Source organism: Corvus kubaryi, unplaced genomic scaffold (genome assembly GCF_017639235.1).
Source record: "Corvus kubaryi isolate FWS band 111438036 unplaced genomic scaffold, C.kubaryi_AGA036_p1.0 37398, whole genome shotgun sequence".
Taxonomy (NCBI): Eukaryota; Metazoa; Chordata; class Aves; order Passeriformes; family Corvidae; genus Corvus; species Corvus kubaryi.
Window position 1 is genome coordinate 45,520,312 of NW_024581137.1, and position 18,365 is coordinate 45,538,676.

Genomic DNA, 18,365 nt, shown 5'->3' on the forward strand with positions numbered 1-18,365 from the left:
GCAAAAGAAAGGAACTTACAAAAAAAGCGTAACTGGAACTGAACAGCAAGCAAATATAAAACAACTATGGGACAATGGACTAATCTACATGACACAGTAGATCTTTTCTTTTTGGACATCCCTCAAAGTCTTTACCCAGTCCTGTGTTTGGTTTCGTATACTTAGGTTCCTACTGAGCAGATTCCCTGCTCAGGTAAGTTAGTTGATTGTAGCAGGGGGAATTATTTTTTGCAGCCAGAGGAGGAACAAAGAGCAGCCCTGAGCTACAGTGAGAAATAAGTAAGAAGCAGAAGATCCCTGCCATGCATCTGCTCTCCCTCTCAATCTAGCAAAAGGAGAAACAAGCGTGTCTTATCTGCTCAAAAGTAGTGGGAAACCAGGAGGGGGAAAAAAAACTAACCAAACCCCCACCAACTGCTTCCAACCTGAAGCTGGGTGTGTTCCTTTCTTTGCCCACACTGGAGGCAGCTGGAGATAACGTGCTTGTCCTCACTGAAAGCATGCAGAGGTGGGCACACAGACAGGAAAGCAGCAGCACAAGTGCTTAGAATCCATCCCAACCAATGAACTCTGCTTTTCTTTCACACCATGGGAGAAATGTTTTGGAAATATTCTAGATCCTCCCCAACTCTGCTCCTCTGCACCTTCAAAACATGGAACCAAGTGTCTCCCCTCTTCAGCAGATTATTTTGTGGATGGTCAAAAAACCTCAGCAATTACACATATCCTCCATTCTTCAATGAAGTGAGTTGAGTATTATGAAGAAAAAGATGATACATTTTAATATAAAAATTATTTCCCTTTTAATAGAATTTGCTTTTCTGGTATGTCCTGATTTGAAACATTTATATTTAAAACTGGCTTTCCTATAGTAAAACTTTATCATATAATTCTGCACGACAGTTAGAATTCTTTTTTAAAAAATTATGTATTTTATTCCTGTGTTTATGGCTTTTTCATTGAAAATGGTCTCATTGTGTATAAACAGTTTAAGCTTTGCCTCAGACTTGACAACCACAATAACAGTTTGGAAGCAAATTTTACTTGAGTTAAAATTCTTATTCAAAATGTCAAAATATATATTTTAACATCAGTTTTATTAAACAAGTACTTAGTAGGCAGCCAACATTCTTAAACTGATCTTTTCCTTGGCCTTCACACTGTCTAAATCCCAGATAACAGTGTGAACATTTCAACCATTTCTAACTCTATGGGATTTACTTCAGAGTTCTGTTTGAAGTACTGTTCACTCAGGCTCACACTGAATTTACTGAATTTCAGATTATGAAGAGAAGAATTCATCACTTAACAGAAGCTTGCTCTTAATACTTGTAGTCTCCAGAAAAAGTAGCCTTAAAGTAAAAAAAAAATTACATTTTCTCATAATACTTGTCAATATGACCTTGAAAGAACTGGGTTTTAAGTAACAACTGCAAATAAAGCTCTTATACTGTGTTTAAAATCCCATTAAGATATTAGGTATAGAAGGAAAAATACCTAAAATACTCCTGTATTTCTGAAAATATCATAGTAATATTTGAGAGATACACTTGTATAGCAAGTTAGTTTTGTTATTTTGTCAGTTTTTAATTACAAAAATGAATTTGATACTGGGACAACAGACATGAGAACATAACACCCCTTTCCATGTGCAAAACTACTTTTAAGATATATATTTGTTCCCCTTTTCCTTAAAGAGAAAAAATACAGTGTATACTTAGAATATGCAACACCAAAATGAAATCTGCATATATTGCCGAAGAATTATCATTTTTCAAGGTACTCAAAATTTTCAAATCCACCAGTAATTAATACAAAAGTTTAGCTTTTTTTTCTGAGATTATCTTAATGACCCTAAACACTAAAAGTCTACATTAGCAAAGGAAGCATTAGAGATCATGTATTCTGTTTATTAATAACATCCCCCACATTGTATTTTCTAATGTAAACTACGTTCTCTACGCATTTGGGGTTTTTTTTCCTGTACAATCAAACTTCAGGAGTTTCATCCTGTAAAATAGGTTCATTTTCCCCCAAACCAGAATGTTTCAACTGGTTTTGCTACTTCATTTTAACCCCAACAGATGGGACAACATGAAATTTTGAATGTGTGGTGATTGTTTTCCCCCCCTCTCTAAACAAGCACAAGCGTAGGATGCCTCTGGTTTAGACCTCCCTGTTATTTGGAAACTTGTGGCTTTAAAAGTCAGCAAGGAAATGTTGCACAAATATGCACCTGAACTAAGGCAGAAGTTTATAAATTTCAGGAGTCCAAAAGGAAATATCTTTATCCTTCAATTTCCCCTGCGATTACAACACACATTTCTAACTTCTTTTTAGCAGAGCCTTTGAACTATAGAGTCCATTCCAAGCACAGAGTCAGTAAACTTGCATTTCTTCCTTTCTTAATCAGTGAGACTGCCTCTTGAAAAATAGACAATATTCTACAGAGGGCAAAGGCACACAATACAAAAATTAACACAACCAAGTTAAAGCACAGCAAATTACAATGCTAATAAAATCCTACACAATACGTTACCTTCCGCCTCGGGCACTGAAAGGCACTACATGGATTCCCAAAGGCCCGCCGTCATTGGAGACTTCGACGAGCTTTACCATATCACTGTGAGACAATGACGAATGAGGGAATATGAACATGTACCGTGAAGGAACCAAAAAACCCCACACAAACATACACAGAAAAACAAAACCATTCCAGAAACCAAGCCATGGTGATGAAAGCATTGTTGAATACTACGTACCTGAAGATTAATCTGATGGCATGAAAGGAGATCAATCATCAAAAATAGTTCAATTAATAGAACCAACAGAAATCAAAGAATTTTTTTTAAAACTTAGCTGGATACATAAAAATAGGTCTCACCATCATCACTGTATGCATACTGCTTTATTTCTTTCTTATTCTAAAGTTAAACTGACCATTGAGCAGAAATACCTTAAATGCCACACACAGTTTTTTCTCAGAAGCCTAAAAGCTCGTCATAGCACTAGCATGCTTTACTTTTTCATCTTAGAGCCAATGCTAAATTTTAACATTAGCTTTCTCATAATCAAATGAGAATTATTAAATTTTTAATTGGCTGAATCCTTCTAGTTTTAAAACACATTAATCTGTTTTATTGTAATTCCATTTCTTTTACTGGAAGATTCCTGCTTCTCCTTACTAAGCAAAGTTTCCAAAGTAAGATTTAACTGTAACATTCAAAACCAACCAGACGTCCCCTGAAGCAACCATGCATCTAGTTTTCAATTATAATTTTTGCTGTAGTGAGGAAAAAAGCAGAAGAAGAAAATACAGGTTCAGAAAGAGACATGCAAAAATTGTAGAAATAGATTTAGACCAAATCTATTAATGCATTTGAAACATGCCCATATCTGGAAAGGTGGAATACAGCCCATGAACCATAAAGAGCTATAAATACACAAATGAGAAAATAATATACGAAGGCCGAACTTCTCAGTAAAACTGGAAGTGAGAAATCTGAACAGAAGCCACAATCTAAATTTGTGGCTTATGCCTCTCTCTAGTATTACATACTTTTTCCATATTTCCTGGCACTATATATATACACACACAGACCTTTGAAAAGCTTATTCCTCACAAGTGTACAAATAAAATTTAATCTCAAAATGGAGCAAAGAGCAAGACAAATGCCCTGTGATAGCAGTAAAAGATTTTCTACTTCCTTCAATAAGCTCTTGATCATATGGTGGCCCATCATGAAAGCTTGCAGCTCTTTATCTGGAGTTTGAGAATACCCAGACCACATATGGCTGGGAAGTCAACACAAATTCTGCGTTACACTTTGTTTTACATTTCTTCTACATTAAAGTTTTTTAATATATTTTTAAGGTAGCCTTTACATTCGCTGTAATCGGTGCCTGGATTTTTACCTTGATTTTTAAACAACACAAAACACCAAAAATATGTTATTCTTCAGACCTGGACCAATGTTTAAAGACTGAGATCAGTACAGCATTTCATACTGTTCCCTGTGCAGTTTCTGTATAGGCTGACTTCATTTCCTTCTCACTGTATGTTAAGGCTAAGTTTCCATTAACTAGTGTGAAAGCAGCTCACAGGATTTGAGGTGATCAAATGATCCTCTGATCTCCAAAGGGAACTCTAAAAGACATTGTTTGCTATTGGTAGGCCTGTGATTCTCTATGATTAACTTTTTTCTGACTCTGCTATTAGCTTAGAAGAAAATTAAGGGCTAAGAAAGAGAACAAATGAAAATCTTTGTGATTCACCTGGAACTGCGTAAGTGGAAACACAGCTTAAATTTTAAAAAAACCCAACCACTCAGTTTTCATATCCAGTGTACACCATTTAGCTTGTTCCAGTGCTTGAGTCGGTCATTTTTCATTTGTTCAAAATGCACATTTAACATCTTTGCACTCATTTTTCTTATACTTTTTCTTTAAAAAAAAAAAGTCATCTCTTCCAAATTCAAATGTTAAATTCTGTAAAACAGTAAACAAGAGGAAATGATTGCTTCCTAAGAGAGATTCTTTCAATCTGGCTTCCTGATTTTCTCAGAAGTTTGGGCCAACTGCTTGAAACAAACATGCAAAGAAGTATGAGATCAAAACAAAACATAAATGAAGTAGCATATGATGAGAAGTCAATAAGTTACTTTAAAGCAACACCAGGAAGCATTAAATTTGACAGAAGTTCTGCAAATTCTATTTAGGAAACAGCATTTGGAATTTACGATGTAACAGATTTGTAAATGGAACCAAGTAAAACACACGTTCTATTGCCTAATAGATGTCACCATGATCTTTAGCTAACATTTAAACCCTCTGTACCTAATGCATAATTTAATTCAAAAATAACAGGAGCAGAAGATTTAACTTTATTTAAAATTTACGTTCAGCAATTTAAAAGATTTAATTTAAGGCTAGAAGGAATATTTTCTCATTAATTCCATAGCAAGGTATGGATCAGTTCTTTTCAATGAAATGCAAAAGGTCAAGTTTGCTGTATCTTTTGATGACATAAAATATCATTTAGTGATTGTCTTTTTAAATTAGGTGGAGCTAACAAAACACCAGTTTTGATCCATTCACAAAGTATGAGGCTTTTGACCACACAACTTGTGACCCCCACACATCTTCCAAGAGACTGTGAACCAGTGATTGGAATTAAGATTTTCCCCTTTGAAATTCCTGCCTGTTGATCTATTTGTACTAGCACTGGCCCTATTCCTTCTGTCAAGTTTTCAAAGTTCCATCAAATAAGCATCTTCCTTGAGGCAGAAAATCTACTGTAGCATCAGCACTTATAAATGTCAAGTTTTCAATGTTCATCTTTAACACAGGCATTTTAAACTGTTTAAAATCTATTTTTAAAAGGTCCATTGTTTAAAACCAAAATGATATGACCTAAAAAAGATTACCCCACTTTCTTAAGAGCAGAATCACTCATATTGCTCTGAGTACTGTGCCAGTCTGTGTTCAATCTTAAGACTTGTTAAAACAATATATTCTGCTAGTAACTTACTCCAGGGAAAAATTGGTAGCGTTCTCCAAACCAGTGTCCGCATGTCCAACAGGCTCAACTCTGCTGTTGTCCTCCTCTGTTTGATCTTCATCCTAGATATTAAAAGAAAAGAAATTATTTAAACCTGCATTTAATTTTATTAACTCATTTTAGTAACGAGATTTTACCACCCTCAGATTATTGGGGTTACCACATATGCAGTGAAAATGTTATGCTTCCACAAGTACAAAAATCTTTCCTCTTCTGTCTGAAACTGTTCTAAATTGGTTTTCGTCACTTTATGCATTTTTGCAATGGTATTTATAGTTTCACCGGTGTTATATCATAATTTTACTACAGTTATAAAAGCAATGCTACAGAAACTATCACAGTCAGCATTTTTTTAAAAGGTTGACAAGCAAAAGCACAAAATCAGCTGATGGTCAGCAGTGTTTGGGGAAACTCCTCCCACGTTCTCCCTGGGCAGGTTACTGAGGGCTTGACTGAACACACAAGGCTGATCGCTGAGGCTCATCTGCAAAGACTTAAAAACAGTAAAAGAAAATGCAGCTTCTGTAATTCCATAAAGTACCAAGAGCTCTTTAAACATTTTATCAAAACCTTTATTAATAGTGTGCCAGAAAAGGCTGACATCAAAGAGTTACGCAAGGCTCTAATGCTAACCAATTGATTTTATTTTTAATTTCACTTTCCAAAAAGTACATACATTATTCACCAAACGTATAACTTCAATGTCAAAGTTGTGAATGCTGTATTTTCAAATTTAGATCAGGGACTTCCAGTAAGAAGATTTAAACCCATTCTTATATGTATGTTAATTATTAGAAGCTTATACTTTTAAATACCCATGTAATCAAACAGAAAATATTACAAAGTGTGAGCAGTAGGTTTCAAACACAGACAGACTCTAGAGTCAGAGCCATCAGGTCAGCAAAATAATATGTGATAGCTTATGAGTTTAGCACACAGAGTCAGACAACTTATTAAAGTATTGAAGAGATGTTAAAGGCAGGCAGAGACAGCTGGTAATGTCCAACTGACATTTCCACAGGGAATCTGCAAAAGCAGGAGGCTGGATGCATCAGGCTTCCATGGGCTGTGGATATGCCTTGTGCACCCAGGAAAGCAGCACACTGTGTGAGGCCAAGCTACTGGGAAGATTGATGATCCTGTGTCTCGAGAGGTGTTAATATGCACTTCCTCGTCATTTTCCCTGTTAAGCACAAGGTAAGTAATAACCAGCATCTTGAACCTGCCTAGAACTGGGTATTTACTGATTTCAGTTGAAGTTCTATATGTACCACTACAACAAATTTTAAAATTAAATAAATACTCAAATCTCCATGACTCCATGAATTCAAAAGTCACATGCAAAAAGGTTTATAAAAGAAAATCAGAACATTTGGAGTTGTTTCATACTGGAAAGAGGCATTCCACCTTGTTTCATAAAGCAGCTTGCAAATCACTGTTGCCATGGGTTTCCTGTTTGAAGTTAGGGACACTGGTGGTTGTAGAAACTTTGTATTTTTATCGCACTGAAGCTATTACTAGTCTAAACAGAACTCTTCATCAGAGTTGCTGATGAAATCTAATTTTGACTCTCACTTATGGCAAAAGGTCATCACAGATGAACATGACTTTGTTAATACAATGTTTTTTTGGAAATTTTTCATGTGTGGTTTTTCCAAGCAAACATACAAGAAGTATATATACATGGAAGAAGAGACTGAAATAACATCCTATCTATTTGTAGATATGCCTCTGCTAAAAAATAAATGTCTGGCTTTATGCTGTGTCATTTTAGCAGACATCTATGTATGTGCAACGTAAGCATCATTCATTTAGTAACACTTGGGTCCTACACTTCACCAATTTTTAGCCCCACAAGCTTTTCTCTTCACAGACTACTTTAAGTCTGTAAACAAAACTCCCCTTGCCCCAGTCAGTGTTTGCAGCAGTCCTTTGGGCTTGCTCTTGATAGAACTGCCTTCAGTGCCCTCCTGGGACACAGCCCCCTGTGCAATACTTGAGCTAAATCCTTGTACAAAACCTTCTTTCCACCCTTCCCAGCCCTGAGGGTATCTTTGATCTTGTTCCCACCACCTCCTGTCTGGTCAGACCTAGGCCTCTCAACTTATTGGACATTCTGTTTCCTTTCTGTCATGGGTTAGCAAGCATAGTCCCGGAAGTGATGTTCTTGCAAAGGGGTGCTCACAGCTTCCTCTGTGACCTGACAGAACCTATCAGCTGGCCAGTTTGAATAGGGACAATTCTTTAAGCCACTTAAAGTTGTGACCGCCTCTGTAATCCACACTTAAGAATAGGAAACTCAGAGGCAGATTCTCTCTGTCTCATTTCTGCTGCTGGGACAGGTGGCTGCGGGTCCCATGCGGGGGCCAGCGGGCCCAGCCCAGGCCCCGCTCGGGCCAGGCTGGGCCAGGCCACGGCCATCCTGGAGCCCTGTTCCACCTGCGGAACCCCCCCCCCACCCCAGCAGGGCTGTGGGCAGCTGGAGCGGCTCAGCTCCCCCTCTCCAGTGAGGCCAAGATTCAGCTGAAACTGCACCGCTGTCCGGCAGAGATCATGTGACCAACAGTACTCGAAATTCCAGCTGCAAGGCCTAGGTGAGATTAACCCTTTTAGTGCTGTGAAGAGCTGAAAACCTGAGGGAAGAGAAAGAGAAGATGCTTAAAGCTGAAATTCTGTTGTAGAGCTATGATATATCAGAGTACCTGTTGTAATTTCATGAAGGCGGGGGGGTGGAGCGTTCAACTTGTACTTGTGAGCAAAAGCACCTGCGCCAAGATAGGCAGATGCTGAAGCAGCTGTAATTTCATGAGAGGTTTCAACAGGGAGAGATGGAAGCGATGAGGACTTTTGCTCCAAATGGAAAAGGAGAAAACCTCAGTTCCTAGAGATGCTCCCAGAGATAGTCCTAGAGATGAAGATGAGGAGGACCCTTTGCTCCCAGGGAAGGAGGAGGGCCTCTGTTCTTAGAGATGAAATGCTCCCAGAGATGGGTGAAGAGAACTTTTGTTTCTGAATGGCTCAACCTTAAAATTTTACCTCAGTAATTTCAAGAGTGGACCCTCGAAAGCAGTTGTGGGAAAAGCTGCAAGTCGGGGGAAGGGACTCACATGTGAGCAGAGAACCAACCCGGGTGGCTGGCTCGTTGTGATAATGTTTTCATAGCATGGGCAAGAGAGACTCCTCTTCCTAAATGGACTGAAAAAGGTTATTATGGCAGTGGTAAACAGACTGAATATCTGAAGGGCTGTCTTTTTACATTGTCACTGGGAGAAGGGAGAAAGGTGGGGGGAGGAGAAGAGTTCTGAAGACGTGGTATGATTTCTTTTTTCCTCTTTTAGGTCTGTTAATAAACTTCTTTATATTCTTTCAAGTTTGGTGCCTGCTGTGCGTTTCTCCTAACTCTTATCTCACAGAAGGTAAACAGTAATGAGTATTTTGGACCAAACCACTACACTTTCTTTCTGTCCCACCTGGTGGTCCAGAGGTTTTTTCTGCCAAGGAGAGGAGCATCCCTATGCCTGACCTCAAGTGCAAGTGCAGCCAGGTCAAAGCAAACAGCCAACTTAGCTGCCTCCTGCCTATATGCACCTTTCAATATTGGGGTATAACAAATCAGAAACTGCAAATCAAAAGCTATGTAAAACAGATGCTCTCTGGCACCATCACATCTACATTTTGTGGCTTTTGTATCGAGAATCATAAACACAGCAAGTTTTGGAACCACACTGACTGTCAGTTATCCAAGCAATTAATAACCAGCAGCTCCTACACGCCTCTGTCTGGCTTTTTCTGGACAGCAGACAGATCTATATCAGAAACATGCATGTGCCCATAAATAGGTGCTTAGAGGAGGAATCATAATCCCAATGAAAGGGCTACTGCCATAATCAACAGATGTATGATGTTCCATTTTAAAAAACTTTAATATTACAGTAATCAGACTCTCTTTTCTTCTCAAAATAACACAGATTTTGATTTACACTGAAGTGAACGGAGAGAAAAATTGGACACCTGCAGAGGGATTTGACTTAAAATTCTGATTTACTATGAAAAGTAACTAACTAGCTGCGCAAATCTTTGCATCAAGCAATTATTTCTTTATTTGGAAAGCAGTTTTCTTCTGAAAGGCAAATTTGACCTGGATGAGGTAAACAAGGAAAAGGACATTTAACAGAACAAGCAAGAAAGTTTCTGTAAACCCACATGGCTATTACTGCAGATATTTCTCAGAAATAACTGATTTGAGCAAGCTCCCAAAATTGTAAGATTTCTTTTCTCTATATAAAAGCACTGATATCTGCTATATCAAAAGATACAGTTTTTAATGTACAGCTACTAAAGACACAGTATGGTTTTTTCCAAAATTGAAAAAAGAATAATTTAAAAATAATTTCCTCTTTACAGCACTAAGGAAAATTTAAAGCACCTCTTCCAATGTACTTCTCTATATCTTGATGTGCTCGGTGTAAAATTTCCCACTGTTCTAAAAATAAATAAAAAGAAATTTCTAAGTTCTGTAATAAAATTAGTGACTCAAAACCTGAAAAATTATTTTAACTGCTCAAAATGGACTATTTGTGCTAACAGTTCTACATATAAAGGTCCATTTCACAGCTCACCTGCACAGTGTTAATGAAATACATAAGAAAAGTTGCCAATTGGGTTTTTATTTTTGAAGACAATCTCTCTATCACCACCTAGGATTACAAAATCTGCAGAGTTAAGAAATGTCAGCAGTACTCTTGCCAACTGAACCTTATCCAATATATATGAACTCAAACAGATCTTTTAATTACATTTTCTCAGAAAATTCCAGAGTGAAATATGCCTAGTGTTATTTCCAAAGCTCAAAACCAGCCACACTTTCCCTGTCTTACTGGAAATTTTAACTTCCATTACCAAAATATTAGCTCCTGCCTCTGATTAATCCACAACGTCATCTTCAAAGAAGCTCTCTGCCACTCATCACTGCTGTTCAATAAACTTTTCATGAAACAAAACAGAAATAGAAATTCACATTCCCTTGTATTTTGACAATTTTCTACCGAAAACTCAGTTGCAGCCAGGGAGTCTAAGTATGAAATTCCTACATCTTTCATTTGTGCAGCCTTTGTTTCTAGGTGCCTGATCTGAGAGAGTGAGGATCATGGTCTGCTTCAGGCAGACACAACGGGAAGTGGGCTCTGAAGGCCTGTAAGGGTTATGTATAAATCTATCTTCTCTGAACACTTAATCCCATCCCTTAATTCAACAGCAATATCTCCATTCTACCAATAACTGGGAAAATAAAAACGGAAGTAAAGATGGTTTGGGTGGTTTGGTTGGTTTTTTTCAGTTCAGGGAGGCATAATAATTGTTTCATTATTGTTCAGAAAGTGATATTTTAGTGATAATGACTGTAAAAAGACAGTAAACTCTGCTTTCAAATCACTTGAGAACTCTTTGGCAAGGTGTGCTCCACTGACCACCAGTACACCTATAATGTAAACAGCAACTCTCTTGTGCATTGAATTTCAGCTGGAAGAGTCCTCTAAGATCATGTCTAACCATTAACCCAGAACTGCCAGTCTGCAGTATATGTGCTCCAAGATGAAAGAACTGATTGTGGAAACAGATTTAGATACACTGAAATGTACCTGCACAAGGGCAGGATAGGCCCTGTCTGTCTGGGCCTCCTTTACAGTTTTTGTGCATTTTCCCAACTCCTAAAGAAACTGGCAAGATGAGCCATAATGATTAGGAAAGCGTTGATATGTCACTATTGCTGTAGTAATCATCTTTACAAAGTAACTTTTTAAAGTAATTTTTCCTAGGAATTATTGCTTTTATCACACTCATCCGAAGGAAATAAGAGGTCAATACTGTTTGCATATTTTAATATGATGAAAGGACTACTTGCATGGACATAAAGCTGTTTACCTGCTGAGCTGGCAGTTTGCAAGAAGCCAAACTTTTCTGGAAGTCTTGCAGTGCCCAGACTTCAATGAAATGAAAAGCAAAGAGAGAAGTTTATTTCTTGGCATTTTGCAATTTCTCCTAGTTCCTCCTTCAAGAATGTGACTAATTTAAATTTTAGATATTATTGAGCTGATATAACACTGATGCAATGTGATAACATTATTTCTGTATCTTTTATTAATACCATATATGAGTATGGTATTCAGTCAGCTCAGTCCCTCAGTAATGGCTGTGTGGCCTGATACCCAGCTGGAGACAGCACTGCCTCAATGAGCATCACAAGTGAGAGTCACTTTCCCATGGAGCATCACACACCAGGCTGTTTGCTTTCTAGCATTTAATTTTTTTAAATTTTAGCACAGTGAGTGTAAATAAGTCCTGTAAATAGCAAACTGAAAGGCTCAGTATCTAACACCCAACAGGTGCTTTAGCGTTTACTGTAGAAAAGGACAGATTATCAATAATGACAAGCTCCAGAAAATATTTTTTTCCTCAGCCAAGACACAAATAAAATAAAGCTTACGCTATTAAAATATGCCCCTCCCTTCATGCTTCCCCCTTTAGTCTCTTGTACTTCTCTGTAATGATTATGGAAGGAGAGACATATTCACTATTAGTCTCCTGGCAGCTGTGCTTCATAAATGTTTGTTTGGTCTTGCAACATAAAGTAGGTTCTCTCTCTCTCTGTATGATCAGACTTGATAGGAAACAGCTCCTAAGAGACCTATCTTCTTGTGTCTTAACTAGCACAAATACACCAGCATCAGGCTTTTGTGCTAATGTTCTCACTTCGTGATTAACCGGCCAAATCTCCAGAGAATGGCAATTTTCAATCAAATCTGAAGAGCAGTTACAAAGACAACATGGGGAAAACCCAAAAAATATTGAATACAAAAAATAAGCTATGTTCCCTCTTGAACATACATATATATGCACAAATAATTAGGTGAGAGCTTTGTGTAATTCACAATAGCCCTATACTTGGTGCACTGCCATTATCAGTAATCCAATGAGAGAGAAAATGTTCATGAAGTAATCATCCACTTAAAAAAAAAAGCAAAACAATTATTTAATCTTATATATATATATATATATACACACATATACAAGTTAACATTCTCTTTACATTTCAATAATCTCTATGTTATTCACATCCTTCTGCAGGATGGTCACTCTGCAATTGGAAATAACAATATTCACATAATTTTTATATGCCTCACTACTCTAAAATGAAATTTGCCTTGCTCAGTCAAATCAGTGAATAGATATCATATAGGCACAGAGAAGTACAGAACGGAAGGGATTTCTCAGGTCTCTGATGAATATCAAATTCATTCCCTGCTATCACAGGCAATCATCTCTTATTTTCCATTTATTAAACTGATCAAGCTGAGCCTTAAACCTGGTTGGCTTCATGATGGCACTATTTCTGTTGTGAAGTGCCTTAAAAGGAAATGTTTTAACAGATTTAAAGAGAGATTAATTTTATTTTCCTATTGTCCAAAAGGCAGAACACCAGAGAGCCAATGAATATCATTTGATACAACCTTCCTTTGGCAAACCCATATGACAATTCATTCAATTTTGAATAACTAGCATTTTTTCCTTCATAATGACTCTTCTTAAAACATGCATTAAAAACTTCGCAAAACTAATAACAGCTAAACAAGTCCTATGGTATCTCAGTTATTTTGTAGTGTGTATCAGTTTAGAGCTTCACTGAAGTCAGTGGTCTTTAGGGGCTCAACAGCTTGTGATGTATCACTGAAATGACACACATGTTCTGTAATGATTTGGTGGCACACACCTCTACCACACAGCAAGCCAGGCTGGTGGCAGGAGCACAACAAAAATACTGCTTGGCCATGTAGCAGAGCTTCCCCTAAAAAGATTTTTACTAGATTATGCTGCAGTTAATTGTTTTTACAGTAGGCACTGCAGACTGCACCGAAAAGCCTTTTAAGAGCTTTAGTAGGTTAGGCAAAAGGTTTTCTTGCTAGTGAATTTAACTCGAGACATTTTGCTGCTTCTGCTTCTTCACAGTAAAGAAAATCTTGTGCATGTCCTTACAGTAGTAGCTTATCAACGAACAGCAAGAAATTCACTAAATTCAAGGGGGTTTTTTGTTGTTGATAGAACGTGCTTCCTAATTAATGCATCTGAATACTCTATGCCTACCAGCAGAGAAAAGAATATTGAGGAAAAGGGAAAAAAATTATTAGCCAAAAATTGCATACACTCATGCAACTTGGCAACCCCATACAAGGAAAACAGCACAAAATGGGATCTGACAGAGAAAAAGCCCACAGTAACGTCTAAAGCACCACTGATTCTCAAGCATTTCACAGTGTGTATCGTAATTGTATTTCACAGATTGTATTTGCTGTTTGATTGAAAACTACAGCATTTGTTTTCCTCAGACTAAGGTGATGCCACTCTGGATTGTTTCCATGACTTCTCCAGGACCACTGACAGTCCAGGGTGGGAGGCAGAGGGAGATGTGCTGCAAAGCAATAGCTACCAGAACAAATCCATCTAGGTTCCTATACAGATGGCAAGTATCAAATGAATAACAAAAATATGTAGCTGTTCCCACCAGATCATATTTAAGAGACATTTCAAAGAAGACTCAAGTATTACTGGAGCAAAAAACTATTTTTGCGGTCATTTTGCAACAGGTCTAAGTCCACATATAATATGCACCACTGTAACACTCATAGCACACTACAAAATAATATAAAGGTGACAGAAGAGTGCCCTAAGTTTCTGTTCACTGACAAATGGGTAAAGTGCTGCCAAATTGAACCTTAAAAAATACCTTGATGATATATTTATTATGTTAGAGACTTAAGATGAAGACAATATTGGGTCCTTTCTAATTTCCTACACTGACATGTTATATGATAGTGGCAAAAATCACTCAAAAGTGCATTTCCTTATGAACATGTTGGGGACAATACTACATGTTTGCAAAGGCAAATGTAAGACTCTTGGATCTGACACTTTGAAAAGCAGAAATATTAAAATGGATCTGAAATGTCTCAGCAGTGGCTTAGGATGCTAAGCCACAAAATGCTTCTTGCTCAAAGATACCAGATGAGCTTCATCTCTTCCTTTTCTTAGCACCTAGTAACACCTGCAGTGCATAACCTGATTTTTACACATTTTATGAGATGCTGAGTATATGAAGAACTACAAAACTCAAGGCATTTCATCACATAATGAATTTGTCAGACAGTTCATTTACAGAGCAACCGATAAGTAAAACCAACCACAGCTAACAGGAATAGCCAGAAAAGATTTGGCAGGACCAGACAAGGTTTCCTAGCATTTATAGTGCTGCCTGTTGGGGAGCCCAATAAAATTAATCCTTAAAACCAAATGTAATGATAAAATCAACCAAAAGATTCGATGCAACAATAAAGCACTAACCTCTCACGTGCTACATATTTGAAATATATAAAGCATGGATGTCACGCTTTTAGTATTAAGTGAAGCATCTAAAGAGCTTTCTGAAGATCTGATCAATAACAAATTATAGATGTGTCCATCGTATTACAAAAAGAAGTAACTCTCTCATAGACCCATGTACAACTACACCAAATTATCTCAAATTGATTCTTGCCTTAAAAATGGGTTTATTTTGTGTAACTGCCTAGTTACAGTCTTTATCCTGCTTTCTGTTTTTCCTCAGGATTCAAAACATATCTGTTTCACAGGTGTAAGTCTGCTCTTTGTTTGTTTTACGTAAGGCTTATCTACAGAATATTTTCATGTTCAAATCTCTGAAATTTTATACTCTTCTCATATGATTCACAGACTGACATACAGACCACCAAGATCTGCCAGTGTAAAACAAATATTAGGGTTCATATTAAATACAGATTCAAAGTCTTACTTTGATGTCAGAATCATGGGAAGTATCTTTAAAGGAAATAGTTATCAGCTTTACTTGAAACAAGGCTACAATTATAGGTCAATGTATAATCAAATTCCCCTGCAAAGTTTAGCCCAAAGGCCAGGCCTGGTTATCATCTACCTTGCATAATGCAGGAATTGCCTCAATTACAGAGACATCCCCACATGGTGAACCAATATAAGTGTAGCACTTATATTGGAACAGACACACTCTGGTTGATATCTTCGTATACTGTTTATTTTCCCTTTCATTGTGGTAACTGATACATACACTGCTCCTATACACCACCCCTTGCTAACTCATGTAATACCTGCACACAGAAAGAAAACTGCCCCTGCTTTGGTAAGAGGTGCTTCACTTGAATTTTTTCACAACAGGAGTGATTTTTACAAAATGAAGTCTAATTTTCTTTTAGCATTTGAGTTCTTCCTACTCCACAATGCTAGGGAATACAGTTCTGGGATTTCAGGACCAGCAGCATTCACTTGATATGAAGTTGATGTTTATGGAACTAAAAAAACCCCACAATATACTCCTAACTTGGATTCTTACTATGGCATCCAGGAAATAAATACATACACAGATAGAGAGAGAGAGAGAGAGAGAGAGAGAAAGAGAGAGAGATGATATAGACAGATATAGATATGCTTCTAAATAGACATATGTATTTAGAAGGCCACAACAACAAATACATTATTTTTTTCTTAAAGTAGGAAAAAAACAGATTACATGGCAGTGGTACAACTACATTGTGTTTGTTCTTTTCTGTTGAGTAGTCTAAAGTAGGTCAAGTTAGGCACATCCATTAGTTCTCCTATAAATAGATCCACACTGAATTCACCTGCTTGTAACCAATGTAGAGCAACAGAATTTCAAATACTTTTCCCTTTAATCTGACAAGTTAGTTTATTCTGTATACTGACACCAGGAAAAAAAAAAGTCATTAAGTCCTGCATGATTTTTAAAAGCCAAAAAAACCCTGGAAAACTATGGAAACATGAAATTGGGACACACTTTCCCTGCAGAAAACCAAGTGTACATGCCTCCACCTCTAAGTTTAGGGATCTGAAAGACTTCTGCAGAGATGTATTATAGATAAGTCACATACTTTCCCCTTGATATAAAGACAAAGGAAGGAGACAATTCTGTATTAATCACTTCATATTTTCCCTGTAACATTCCTGAATATATTATTATTCACCTCGCCTTTTCAAAGACCGTGATTTTCATCCTTCTGAGGATTTTTTTTTTTAAGATACAAAAAGCATTTCTTATTTAGCAACTTGAATTTGTCATTAGGCAATTTTCAAACAGGTCTCATAGCTCTTTTATCCTTATTCATTTCTTTTTTTTCTTTTTTAATCTGAAATGGTCCCTTGTTGCTTGATATGCAGATCTGTATCAGCATGCAAGGATTTCACTAGCTTCAGCCAAGTACAGAACAGTTCAATCCCCTGGAGGACTGAACGTAAGAGTCAATTTAGAAGCAAGGTAAAAGTATAGCACTCTGCTCCCCGCCACACAAAACATCATTTTACTCACACAGGCACCTTAATAACAAAATTCAGTTCTGGATATTTTTCTCAGCATGGCTCAGGAGTGTTCAGAAATTACATCAGAAAGATCACTGAAGACTTGGCTTTTTAAAAATTTGATTAAAATACCTGTTTTCCAATAGGGTAAAGTCTGTACAATGGTGGGAGTTTAAACTTAGGACATATTTTTGAGTTCTGTCTCATTTAGAAAATGTAACTTTTGTTTTCATATTACTGACAATCCCCCTGTTAATTTCACCCAAAGAACCATAAAAATCATGGAATGGTTCTGTTTGAAATGGTCCTTAAAGTTCATCTAATTAAAATCTCCTGTCATGGGCAGGAACACCTTCCACTAGATCAGGCTGCTCAGAATCTACTGTCCCCTGAAGACTTGCCCTGACTTTGAGGTGACATGCCTTGAGCTCTTCCAGGGATGGGGCATCCACAGCTTCTCTGGGCAAACTGTTCCAGTGCCTCACCACTCTGACAAAAAAGAATTTCTTCCTAACATGTAATCTAACTTCTTTCAGGTTAAAGCCATTTATAGGCCTTGTCCTACCACTAAAAACCCTTGTAAAAAGTTTCTCTCCAGCTTTCCTGTAAGCCTCCTTTAAGTACTGGAAGGTGCTGTAAAGTTTCACCAGAGCCTTCTCTTCTCCAGGCTCAATACCCCCAACTCTCTCGGCCTGTCGTCATAGCAGAGGTGCTTCAGCTCTCTGGTCATCTTCATGGTGTCCTCTGGACTCACTCCATCAGGTCTGTATCTTTCTTATGATGGGGGGCCCCAGAGCTGATGCAGCACTCCAGGTGAGATCTCACCAGAGCAGAGCAGAGGGGCGGAATCACTTCCCTCTCACTGCTGCCCACGCTGCTGTGGATGCAGCCCAGGACACGTTTGGCTTTCTGGGCTGCAAATGCACATTTTCAGGTCACGTCCAGCTCCTCCTCAACCAACAACCCCAAGTCCTTCTCCTCAGGGCTGCTCTCAAACCATTCTTCACTGTTGGGGTTTTAGGAGCTCTCCTGGTTTTTTTTCTATTAAAGGAATTTTCCCCATATGTGTTGCTAGGGGGACAAATTGCTGGCTACTTCAGAAAAACAAAAGAGATGGCTACGGGGGTGGGGTGCATCTGGCTACTCTTTTGTTTCACCTGGGTGTGCGGAGGCTGCTTTCTTCGGCTGCTTTTCTTTCTGCCAGAGAAACCCTGGGATCCCAAGCCCGCCGCTGCTTCAAGCCTTCACTCGCCCTGCCTGCCCAGGCCTCCGGGGGGTTCCCCATTTGGACACATCTCCTCTGCCATCTGGGATTTGTGCTTGTCCCTGCCGTTCCAGCCTGCTGTTCCAGCCTGCCGTTCCAATCTGCTGTTCCCGAGGGTCCAGCCGGACACCG

At 38.0% G+C, this 18,365-nt stretch overlaps 1 protein-coding gene across 11 annotated transcripts in view; it reads right to left on the minus strand.

Annotated features, from left to right (window-relative positions):
* PARD3 (par-3 family cell polarity regulator) overlaps window positions 1-18,365 on the minus strand; it is a 420,254-nt gene that overhangs the window by 214,493 nt on the left and 187,396 nt on the right. For 9 of the 11 annotated variants that reach the window (XM_042044372.1, XM_042044371.1, XM_042044370.1 and 6 more), the window contains 2 exons: window positions 5,531-5,622; window positions 2,540-2,623 (listed from right to left, as the gene is read on the minus strand). In XM_042044372.1, the coding sequence (XP_041900306.1) occupies window positions 2,540-2,623; window positions 5,531-5,622 (176 nt within the window). Of the gene's footprint in view, window positions 1-2,539; window positions 2,624-2,762; window positions 2,775-5,530; window positions 5,623-18,365 lie in introns of all 11 variants that reach the window. The other 2 variants (XM_042044375.1, XM_042044365.1) reach the window with 1 other exon arrangement.